The 12,544-nt window shown below is 50.9% G+C and overlaps 1 protein-coding gene across 1 annotated transcript; it reads right to left on the bottom strand.

The window, feature by feature from the left end:
* Window positions 1-1,291: 1,291 nt before the first annotated feature.
* On the bottom strand, window positions 1,292-8,171 carry KLK5 (kallikrein related peptidase 5). The gene is made up of 5 exons (XM_032387990.1): window positions 8,099-8,171; window positions 5,940-6,204; window positions 4,891-5,147; window positions 4,629-4,762; window positions 1,292-1,447 (listed from the first exon to the last, which is right to left on the bottom strand). Exons 1-5 carry the CDS (start codon window positions 8,169-8,171, stop codon window positions 1,292-1,294), a joined length of 885 nt encoding a protein of 294 aa, XP_032243881.1.
* Between the last annotated feature and the right edge of the window lie 4,373 nt (window positions 8,172-12,544).

The following is a 12,544-nucleotide window of genomic DNA, read 5'->3' as shown; positions in this document are numbered from 1 at the left end:
TCTTTCTTTTCTTTCTTTTTTTCTTTCTTTCTAAGATTTTATTCATTTATTTGAGAGAGAGAGACAGAGAGAGCAACAGAGATCACAAGCAGGGAGGAGAGGGATCATGACCTGAGCGGAAGGCAGACATTTAACCAACTGAGTCACCCAGGTGCCCCCCACCCCAACTCCTTCTTATAAGGACCCTTGGGATTACAATGGTTTCACCCAGAAAATCCAGGATCATCTCTCCATCTCAAGATCCTTAATCACACCTGTGAGGTCTCATTGCCATATAAACCCACATATTCCCAGGTTCCAGGGAGTAGGCTGTGGACACCTTGGAGGTGCGGGTGAGGCTTTATACCACCCTCCCACACCCTCCTTGACTATCCGATATAAATAGGTCCACTCCCCGCAGCCGTCCTCTTTCCTCCTGCTCTGTGCTCGTTTTAGTCATATCATAGGTAATGTATCCATTTCCTCTTTACTGTCTGCCTTCCCCTAGGAGAACGGGAGCTCCGTGAGGCAGGAAATTGTTCTGTTTTGTCTGTTGTACTATCTCAGCATCTGACAAATTCCTTGCACAAAATACTCACTCGATCAATATTTGTGAGGAAAATGCAAAGCAGGGGTGCCTGGGTGGCTCAGTCATTAAGCGTCTGCCTTCGGCTCGGGTCATGATCCCAGAGCCCTGGGATCTAGCCCTGCATCAGGCTCCCTGTTCAATGGGAAGCCTGCTTCTCCCTCTCCCACTCCCCCTGCTTGTGTTCCCTCTCTCGCTGTCTCTCTTTCTGTCAAAAAATAAATAAAATCTTAAAAAAAAAAGAAGAAGAAGAAGATGCAAAGCAGCTTGAGTGGATCTCTGTCTCTTGCAAGTGAAATACCCCCAAAGAGCAAACACAATGGTGCAGAGGGGAGAAGTGACTTGTTCTTGGCTGTCTGGTCATTCAGTGAGTGGGGGACACCACATACGGCGCTCACTTCTCCTCAGATGCTTTATTTCTGGGACCAATAGCTGCAGAACAAGGACAGCCTCTGGGCCTGAGGAAGGAAGCATGGGGGAGACTGAGGTGCAGCCCTCACCTTGGTCATTCTGGGAAACTCTCTCTAGGACCTGACTGGAAAGACAGGGTCAGCCCAGGGCTGGGAAGGGGGACCCTGATTCCAGGAGACTTGGGGAGGGGCTGGAGAGATTAACAACCCCAACATCCTCAGGAAGGAACAGGGGTGTGGAAAGAGTGTCACGGTTCCTGCAGGAGTGAGGACAGCAGAGGGTGGGGCACACCAGAATGCCGGGTCCTGGGGTGCCTCACGAGTTCGCCTGGATGGTGTCCTTGATCCACTTAGTGAATTGGCAGAGGTTGGTGTAGACGCCGGGTCTGTTGGGCTGGGCACAGGGAAAGTCTCCCCAGGACACGAGGCCCTGTAGGGAGCCATTGCAGATCACAGGCCCCCCGGAATCACCCTGTGGAGGAGAAAGGAGCTCAGAGAGGCAGAGATGTGGGGAGGTAGATGGAGGGAGACACACAGGTGAAGAAGGGCCAGGGAGGCAAGAGGTAGAGACATAGAGGTGAAAAAGTAGAGGGGTGAAGAGACACAAAGACAGAGAGGGAGACACAGATAAGACACACACACACAGAGAGAGAGAGAGAGAGAGAGAGAGGAAATGTTAACATTTCCCTGTAAGTCCCACCTTTAGAAGTTCCGTTTGTCCTCTCCACCCAATGCCACCTCTTCCGTGTGTCTCCCTCACTGGGTCTCTCTGTCCCTATTTGTCTTTCTCTATTCCAACCTTTGAGCACTGTATTTCTCCTACTGAGCACACTTGACGTGGCTTCCTTTCCCTTCCTCATTCTTTGCCGGCCCTCGACACCAATCCATCTTGTACTTACACCTCACCTTTGCAGAGAGGCAGCTCTCTGGCCCCTGAAGGATGAGGCTTTCTCATCCTGGGCACCACTGACACTGGGGCTAGATCATTCTTTGGTGTGGCGGCCGTCCTGTGCATTGTAAGATGCTCAGCAGCATCCTTGACCTCTATGCATTAGATGCCAGTCACCCCCTTCCTCTCCCAGGCACAATTGTGATAACCAAGACTATTGCCAGGTATTGTCATTATGTCCCTCGGGGCGGAGTTGAGGACTGCTTCCTTGGGTTGCCCGTCCTTAACTCCCCAAACTCCTGCAGCTACTCTCCTATAATAATACCACTCTTTACCGTCATTTCTTATGTATGTTTTCGCAAGATGCTAGTATCAGTTATAAAGAAGTCCAGAGCCCAACTTCTTTCCGTGTTAGCAGACTCTATTTCAGGCAAAAGAACCTGCCTGCGTGCACCTCTAAATTCCAGCTGTCTTGGGACTTAATTTTTCTCATTATATTTTGTTTATATCCCTGCAGAGTTTCCTTTGAGAGGCAGTTAGTTAACTGCCCTGAGCTTGGCTCCTCGTCTATAAAATAGAGCTAGTAATAGTGGCTAAGTGAGTTAATGAGCTGGTGTACATGAACCACATAGAGCAGGGCCCCACGTTATTATTATAGTATTAGTGTTATTACTTTTTGCTCTGAGTGGCCACACCCTGACCACATGCTGGTATGAAAAGCTAATTGAGGTCTGCAAAATGAAAAACAAGGTGCTAAACTTGGTTCCAAAAAAGCTAAATGGTTTTAAATGCTGACATTTGAGGGGCGCCTGGCTGGCTCAGTTGGTGGACCGCCCAACTCTTGGTCTCGAGGTCGAGTTCGAGCCCCAGGTGGGCTCGAATAAAATAAAAATCTTTTTGGGGCACCTGGGTGGCTCAGTCGTTAAGCATCTGCCTTTGGCTCAGGTCATGATCCCAGGGTCTGGGATCGAGCCCTGCGTCGGGCTCCCTGATCAGCGGGGAGCCTGCTTCTCCCTCTCTCACTCCCCCTGCTTGTGCTCTCTCTCTCTCGCTGTGTCTCTCTCTGTCAAATAAATAAAAATGAAATCTTTAAAAAAAATAAAAATAAATTAAAAATAAATAAATAAAAATCTTTTTAAAGAATGCCGACATTCGAATTAGACGTGCTTTCTTCTGATAAAAATCCCTCTGCCCACTCCTCTATCCAGATGTGCGTGTTTCCATATCGAGTGGGGACAGAGATGACATTGGGAAGTTGCTACAATCCTCTAGGTTTATAAAATTGGTGGGGAGGAACTCTTTCCCAGCCATCAAAATGGGACAGGAGTGCTGTCCGAGGCCACAGCTTCCTTAGTAATTGCCAATATTACTGAAGTGTTCATCCTGCCAGCAGAGAGCACCTTAAATTACATCCTTCTAGAACCCTTGAGGGCCTGAATACAGGGGAGGGTCCTGATCCCTGCAAGAGTTTACTTTTAATTTCTGTCATCCTCAACAGATAGAGCTTCCATGAGGACACAGAGAAGCTCTGTGTTAGGAATCAAGGAATATTTGTTGAACATTGGTCCCCACCCATCTCTCCAGGCTCAACTCTTACTGCGTCCACCCACCCCCCCAACTCAGTTCCCCAAACATTCTGGCTTTTTCTGTCCTTTGAGGCAGCCAAACTCCTTTGCATATGCTTTTCCTTCCCTTAACCTTTGCAAGGCTGGCTCCTTTATGTCATTCAGTCTCTACCCGCCTCTACCCTCTACCCACCTCCCAACCACCCTTTTGAATATTGCCCCTCATCACTCGCTATCATAAAACTATGTTTTATTTTCTGCATAGTTTTTATCAGTCTCTGAAATTACCCTATTTATGCATTTTCTTGACCATTGGGTTTTTTTAAATAATTTTATTTTTTATTTTATTTTAAGTAATCTCTATACTCAACTTGGGGCTTAACTCACAACCCTGAGATCAAGAATCACCCGCTCTTCCAACTGAGCCAGCCAGGCGCCCCAACCATTGGGGTTTTTTACCTTTTTGCCCCTCCAGCCCTTCCAACAAGCTTGCAATCAAGCCTCTTTATTAAACATTCTCTTTTTTTCAAATACCTGGCAAAGGTTTTTGTCTTCCTTCCTCAAGACTGTTTACTAGCATTTGTCAGAAAACTTTCATACTATAGGTTTTGTGGGGACAAGATACTTAACTGCCATCTGCCTGAAATTTGCTAAAATAAATAGACAACACTGTGAATGTCTACTACATGAAGATTGCCCCCTTAGCAGTGATATATGTATACAGTGCACAACCTGCCCAACCATATAAAGCAGGCTTGATCTCTTGATCTCTCCCTCTAGACCAGTGCTGTCTAATACGGTAGCCACTAGTCACATGGGGCTGTTGAGCGCTTGAAACATGACTAGCCCAATTGAGATATGCTGTCATGTGATGCACATTGGATTTCACAGACTTACTATTAAAAAAAAAAAGAATGTAACATATCTCATTTATAATTGTTTTATATTAACTACATTTTGAAATCATGCTACTTGGGATACATGGGGTTAAATAGAATTTATTATTAAGATAGCGAACTTTACCTGCTTCTTTTTCACTTTGTAAAATGTAGCTACTAGAAAATTTAAAATGACATGTATGACTCACATTATATTTCTATTGGACAGGGCTGGGTTCCCAGCACTTAGCAAAGTTTCAGGTTACATAGTTGGCACTCAGGGCGTCTCTGCTGCCTGAATGTAGAAGTCTTGAGCCTTACCTGGCAGGAATCTCTGCCCGCCTCGTCACCAGCGCAGAACATAGTGGAGTCTATCTGTCCTGGATAGGCCTTCTTGCACCTGCTGGTACTTAGCACAGTGATGTTCAAGCACTGGAGGACCTTGGGGAATTTAACTGTCGGAAACACACACAGAGCAGGGCCACTGTGAGCAACAGAGAAAGATGGGGAGGGGCAGTGCTCAGAGGCAGAGAGGGGGAGAAGGCAGACATGGGTGGGCATCAAGAGGGACCTGGCCGCTCACCGTGGGGGCTGCTGGTTGTTCCCCAGCCAGAAACCAAGCAGCTGGTCCCAGCAGTGGGACAGTGGGAGGAGATGTTGATGGGCTTAACAGCCTGAGTCTGATGGATTCTTCTGTTCAGTTTGATGAGCATGAGGTCATTGGAGTGGCTAGGATGGGAATAGCCAGGATGGGGGATAGATTTGATCCCTTTGAACAACTGCTGCCCGGTTTCATAAACGGGCGAAAAGGAATGGTGGCCAAGACGAATTCTGTAAAATCTAAAGAAGATGGTGCAGATTACTAGCAACCCCGATCCCTATGCCCATATCCAGTGCTGAGCACACCCCAAATCTGGTCCCAACCCTGTCTTCACCCCATCCCATCCCCAACCTGAATCCTTTCCCCACATATAAACCACCACCTCTGCATTCCCAACCCTGATCTAACCACCCTAACCTCAAATCCAACCCTCCACCCCCCCAATAACTCTAATCCCAACCCCATCCTCAATCCTACATCCATTCCCGCCCCCAGCCCTAACCCATCCCCATGTATCTCCACCCATCTCCAATTCTCCTAATGGCGTCTCTGTTCCAGACCGTCAACATACTCATGCCCAGCCCCAAATCCAACCCATTTGCATCCCTGACCCTAGCCCTAATTCTTCGCCCACCCTCAAACCATCAACACGTGCCTTCCCAACTCCAAATCCAGCCATCTCCAGTACCATTCTTAAAGCTAACCCCAACCCCATCTTCAAGCCCACAGCTATTTCCAATCCCAATACCATTTTCATCTCTACCCTACCCCATCCCAAACTCTAAAGCCAGTCTGAATCACATGTCCATTCCAAACCACTCAACATATGCACTCCTCACCCCAAATCCACCACATCTCTAACTCCCACCCCCACCACAATCTTCTCCCCAGCCTAACCCCGCTCTCCACCCCAACTCCATCCTTGATCCCATCCCAACTGTACCCCTTTCTCATCCGCGCCGCACACTCACCTCCATGCCCCTCCCGCTCGCCCCTGTCCTGTCCAGCCCTGCTCTTGGAGCCCCACTCACGGTTTCCGGCAGTGGGCCGCTGTGAGGAGCCACTGCGGATTCACCAGCACGGCCCCACAGTAGAGCTGGTTGGCATGCAGCAACAGCGCCCCCTGCCACGGCTGCGCGTGCAACTCGCAGTCGGTCCCATTCACAATGCGGCTGCTGCTGCCTTCGTCCGCCCTGGTGTTCTCCTGGGCCCCAGCTCCAGCGTCCCGGGTGCTTCCGGAGGGCCCAGTGTCGGAGGGGTTGTTGCAGGAGGTAACATCATTTGCAGGAACAGGCTCTGGGGGCCGAAAACGGGCGGGGCTTGGGATCGGGGCGGAGCTTGGGCTCGGCGGGTGGGTCTTAGATCCAAGAGGTGGGACCCTCCGGAGGTCGTCTGACCCCCGAAAGACTCTTATATTGAGGAAGGGGTCGGGCCCAGGGCTTTAGGCGCGGAGCCTGGAGTCTAAGGGTGAAACCTGGAAGAGGGGCCAGGCTTAGAACTCAAGGACAGTGTCCAGGATCAGGTGGTTTACTGGACTCTTCCTGCGCCTCAAGGTTCCTGGGAGTGGCTAGAGCTCAGTGGGCGGGGCCAAGGGAGGTAAAATTGGACCTTCCCTGGGGCGGAGCCAAGGTTCAGGGGGTGGAGCCTGGGAATGGGCCCGTGATCAGGGCTTTAGTGGTGGGACCTTGGCTCAAGAAGTGGGGTCAGGCCTCAGCGAATGAGGTCAGGGCTGGAGGGGGCAATTTGAGAGGCCAGGGTCACGTGGGGAGATCGAGTCTATAAAGAGCCCAGACTTCGGGCAAGGAGGTAGGGGCTGGGTTCTAGGAGCTGCCGACAGGACCGGAAGTGGACCGTGGCCAAAACGGGGAGAGCCATAGAGGTGGGGCCTGGCATGTGGGGCTGGGGGGTGCACAGCCCAAGGGGACCTTGACTGTGGATAAAGTCTGGAGTAGCAGTGCGGTTGAGGAAAGGGGGACAGAGTTAGAGCCGCTGGACGGAGGGAGAGTTGGGGGAACAGAACCAGGAGGAGTGCTCAGCTAGAGGGGCCCGATGGCGACAGAAAACAGGACTCATTTTGAATTCTCAAACACGAATGTTCACCTCCTGAATCCTGCTGGCAATACCCTCCCCCCTACAGCCAGACACAGATACCCCACTCCATTGCTCCGCCCCCCATAGTCTGTGTACTTGTTCATATTCTTGCTGATGACCCACAGATGCCAAGCGCCTGGCGCGCACACTCCAGGGAACACGCACACAGCTGCTGTCACAGACAAGCACACGCACCGTTAATGAGAGGCGCACCGTCTCCACCGGCCTGGCCGCGGGTGCGGCTCCGGCTCGCGGTGCACACACTTTCCGGGTAAGCGCACCAGGCGGCAGCCTCACAAGATCTCGCGCCCCCACGCAGTGTCTCAGGGACGTGGAGACCAGCACAGGCTCTTCCGCACACGGGCACATGGGCATGGTGACAATAGTACCCTCAGTAAGCCCAGCGGGGCACAGTGCAAGTGACCTAGCATCAGCCACCTTCACACAGCCAAGACCTCGTAGTGACAGACACTCCAGCACACCGAGTCCCTCAAGGCAGGGACGGAAACTCCACCCACGCGGTTGCCCCATCACACAGACAGTCCCCGATAAACACGCAGTCACCATCACCCCGACGTAGAACCTCAAGCGGTCACACAGCCCAAGCAGAGCCGCCCATAGTCCTGCACTCAGCGGCAATCACTCAGCCCCAAACCGCTCCTTACCTGCAAGCACCTGGCTGCGCGTTTTCACCATAACCAGCGCTTTTGTTACAAGAACACCAGATGCCTTCAGTCACACAGAGCCACACACATAATGTGCACACGATTACCCGCACAGACATTGAGTCCCCCACGATCCCAAACGCACACACGCCCAGTCACACAATCACACACACAGCCTCCAAGCGAGTGCACCAGTTACAGGCAGTCACTTGATATGGGGAAAGGCACCCCCCCAAAACCACACACAGTGACAGGCACACAGCCACCCACAATCATCCAAACATGAATACAGACTCTGACTCACAGTCACCCAGTCCTAGAGCCATACCCCATCACACAGAGTGCCCCTGGGACAAACACTCCAATGTCACTCAGAGTCACCCACAGCCCCACCCACAGTTAGCTGACAGGTGCACAACAGGGGTTCTGGTTACCTGTCACCCCCAGAATCAGGGCTGTGATCAGGGCACCGACCATCCACATCCAGGAGTGTCCTGCTGGAGCCATGGCCACTGCACCTTGTGGGGAGGACAAAGGGAGGGAGGCCCGGGTGATGCTGGGAGCCCTTACCCCACCTCCCTTCCTTCTTTGCCCCATTTCTCAGGGCAGAAAGGAACCACAAGGACATTGCCCCCCAACCCAGAGACTACAGACTTCAGAGGAGCAGACATCCAGACCCCTCCAGTTGTGCAAAGAGGGAGGATAAAGAGAGAGTAGGGGTGCATCCAAGACCAGAGCCAGACGCAGACACCTCTCCCTCTCCCTGTCCTCTTCCGCAGGCCTCACCTGCCGAGTCCCCCAGGTAGGGTGTGGGGAACCCACTCCCAGCTCAGCGACAGACTTCTCAGGCCTGCGCCGTCCTTCAGCCACCTCCTCCTCGGCTCTGGGCACTCAGCCTGAGTTATAACCACCCACTGATCCCCGGGGCACATTCCCAGGTAGTGAGGCGCCCTGCCAGGCCTTAGCAATCACTCCTCCTGCTTCCCCCCACCTCCACCCCCAGAGCACCCCCCACCCAGTCCCGAAGGCCACTCCCTACTTCCCTGGCAGGAGGGAGGGTTGGGAAGGGGTCTCCGCAAGACTGGCCCTGAACCCCTGTCCCCCCAGCTTCAAGCTCATGCTTCTCACCAGCTCTGGGGGGTCTTCTTGGTGCCTGGATTTTTCTTTATTTTCCACGTTCTTCACTCATTCTGCCTCTCTCCGTCCCACCTTATCATCTTCCCATCTTTTTTTTTAAGCTTTATTTATTTATTTATTTGAGAGAGAGAGAAACAGCAAGAAAGGGAACACAAGCAGGGGGAGTGGGAAAGGGAGAAGCAGGCCTCCTGCAGAGCAGGGAGCCCCATGCGGGGCTCGATCCCAGGACCCTGGGATCTGAGCTGAAGGCAGACGCTTAATGACTGAGCCACCCAGGCGCCCCTCATCTTCCCATCTTTGTCTATTTTTTCAAACTCTTACAGCCTTCCTTCTCTGTGTTTGCTTCCCTCTGAATCTTTCTGAGTCTCTCTCAACATAAGACGCGCCCACCAAGTATCTCATTTTGGGTCTCTCTCCCCATCCTCTGTCTTAGGATCCCTGTCTCTCTCCCTGTGTCTCAACGCGTCGATCTCTCTCTCCCTCCCTCTCTGTTTTTGTGTGTCTCTAACCCTTGCCCTTTAACTGTGTCTCCTGATTCACTCTCTTTTTAATGGTTCTGAGTGGTGCATATGTCAACATACCTTAGAATTCTGGTCTTTTGTTCCTTTACTTCTCCTCTGCCTTTTTCTTTTCTTTACAGCTTTGAGGTGGAATCAGGTTACAATAAACTGTGCATATTTAATGTGTAGGATTTGATGAGGTCTGACACACATCACCACCGATACTGAGCATATCCATCACTCCATTTATGTGTCTGTGATTCTCAATCTCGGTCTCTATACCTCAGAGTCTCTCTTGTATCTTTCCTTCTGTGTTACCTCTCTTTCCTCTGTGACTCTATCCTTCTCAGTCTCTCTCTGTTTCTGTCTCTGCATCTGCCCCATTCTGTCCCTCTGTCCCTCCCCCCCACCCCCATCACTGGCTCCAAGTATCTGTATCTCTGCATCTTTGTGTCCCTCTGTCTCCCTTGCGTTGCATTTGGAGTAGAGAAGACTCAGGCCACTTTGCCAAAGGGATCCTTCATCCCTCCTCCTGCCCCTCACCCTGGGGCTGGGGCCACAGGGCAAAAAGGAGTAGGGATCCAGTCTGGGGGCCCCCTGCAGAAGACTTGGCTGGGCTGGTGCAGCCAGGCGTGGGTGAGAGGGTTGGGCAGGGCCACCTGTTGATGGGGAAAGAGGCCAAGAGGCCAGGATAGGGGGTGGGTGGCTCCTGGCCCTTTGGGAAATGGGGCACTGGGTGGGGATCCCAAAAGGTGGCTTCTGTCTCACCAGTCCTGGGCCATCTGGAGCTGCCTCTCCCCACCTTTTCTCCATTCGGCCTCTTTTTTCTGTCTGGCCCTGACTCTCTGAATCCGTCTCTGACTGTGTTTCCAAGTTTCTGACCAGCTGGGATGTAGGAGCCACTCACTCACTCAACAGCTCTCTCCTGAGCAACCCCTGCGAGCCAGACTGAGGTCCACCCGTGAACAAAATGGACAAGGACTCCTGGAGATGCTGCTGTCCTCGTGGATCTCACATTCCTTGGGGGCAGAACCGAGCTGAATTGCTCCCTTCTGTAAGCTGGCACCTGCTGAACCAGAGGTTTTAGAGCCTTTGATCCTGGCTTCAGGGTACAGGGGGAAAAAAACTGTTCTGAGGGTTATTTTGATTATTGCGATTCATATTGCACGCATGGAAGTGACAAATCCAGCAACCCACTTCTTCCTTAATCTTTCAAGGTTGGCTTACGACCCTTTTAATTCTAGATATGCCTCTTTATTCCAGATAGGTCTTTATAATAATGTTTGGTCTCATTTACAAACTCAGTTAATTAAGTATCTTCAAACATTTTAAACTACATTTCTATTTTTTAAAAGATTTTATTTATTTATTTTAGAGAGAGAGAGGGAACAAGCAAGGTGAGGGGCAGAGGAAGAAGCAGGTTCCCTGCTTAGCAGGGAGCCCAACGCGGGGCTCGATCCCAGGACCCCGAGATCATGACTTGAGCCGAAAGCAGATGCTTAACCGACTGAGCCACCCAGGCGTCCCTAAACTACATTTCTAAAACCAACACATTCAATCTCTTCTGGAAGCCCTTCAGTTTTTAGACAAACCTCCCAGAACATTTAGGTAAATTTATACATCTATGCATATTACACATGTAAATATGATCAACTTGAGAATGTACCAGAATTGAAAGAAGACTACCCTATACCTGAGCAGTCAGGACCTGAAACTCTGGCGCCAACCCCTTGGCATTCAAATGTCGGCTTGGCCACTTACTCTCTGTGAAACTTTGGGCTAATCAAGGATCCTCTCTGTGTCTCAGTTTCCCTGTCTGTAACATCGAAACAATAATGGTACTTAGTTCATAGGTGTGCTATGAAGATTAAATGTGTTAATATATAAAGCTCTTAGACCAGCGCCTGGCATGTACTAAGTAAGTGTTTGTTATTTGTCATATCCTTTAAAGAAGATAATTCTCTCTTAATGAACTGAAGTTGATTTTGCTCTGGACATTTGTTGACTGGTTCTTCCTGGTGACTCTGGTGCATTTCATGGCCCATATACCATTCAAAACCTTTAGAAGGGATTGGTCAAGGCGGGCCCAGGCCATTCACATGACTTAGTATTTCCACATACGCATAAAAATCAGCCACTCCCTCCCATCATGTGGCTTGATCAACTTTCACCTTGCTTTGGTTCTTAAGACATGTGCTTTTTCTCCAAATCTGAAGATCTTTGCAACTGAGGGACTCCGTTCTTTTAAATTACTCCCTCTGTCTTTGGACCACATAACTCTCCCATCGCAGAATGACACACGATTGACTTTGAACATCTCCTAGGATGCAGTTGCTCTGTTTAATAACGTCTGATTTCATTCTACGCTGCCCTGGGCAAAAATAAGGTTGCAATAAATATTGAAACAAATGAATTATTGTCTCTGATTCTCCTTCTGTTCCCAAATATTTCTCTGCTTCTAAATCCAGCCCCCATGTAGGGCTGTCTTTTCCCTCTCTCTCTCTCTGGGAGCCCCTAACTGTCCCACATGCCTTCCCGGGAGGACCCCTGGCTTAGAGGTTATTTTGCCTTCCTCAGAGATGATGTGGTGGAGGTTGTAAGAAAAGAAGATTTCTCTGAGGACAGGACAGCCCTGGGACTTGGGGGTAGAGGCGTGTACATCTGTTAGGGATCATGCTTGGTGTACGTCTGTGGGAGCAGCCCAGAAAGCATGCAGAAGCCTGGGGCTTGACCAGTTGGGCCTGTCTGCTCCCCTCATTTCTCTGGGGACCTTCTGTATCTCCTCCTCCCTGCCCATTGCTGTCCCCTCAAATGGACTGCAGCAAGATCTTTCTAGTACGCAGAACTGACCCTGTCGTTTTCTCAAAGCCCTCGGGATCAAGGCCAAGTGCTTCTTCCTGGCACTCAAGGCCAGCCCTATCTTCCACTGACCTCTACTTCCAGCCATCCCACCCACTTCTCCCACCTCAACCCCCAGCTCCACCATCCTGGATGATTCACCATCTCTGGAGCACACCAGGTGTTCTCACACCCCCAGGACTTTCTACAGGTCATCCCCTCTATGACTATGAACGTCATCCACCCAACCTTCTCCATATGGTGAACTCAATGCAGCCTCCTCCAGACCGCCTAGCCCCAGCTCAGCCCTCTTCTTTCCCTGTGCCATCACTTCAACCTCCTCCCTGGCCTCCAGTCTCTCCCCTCTGGTTCATCCCATACAAGGTCCCAGGGCTGCTCTTGTTC

This window comes from Phoca vitulina, unplaced genomic scaffold (assembly GCF_004348235.1).
Source record: "Phoca vitulina isolate PV1807 unplaced genomic scaffold, GSC_HSeal_1.0 scaffold52, whole genome shotgun sequence".
In the NCBI taxonomy this organism is placed as follows: domain Eukaryota; kingdom Metazoa; phylum Chordata; class Mammalia; order Carnivora; family Phocidae; genus Phoca; species Phoca vitulina.
This window is presented reverse-complemented; position numbering and strand designations above follow the sequence as displayed.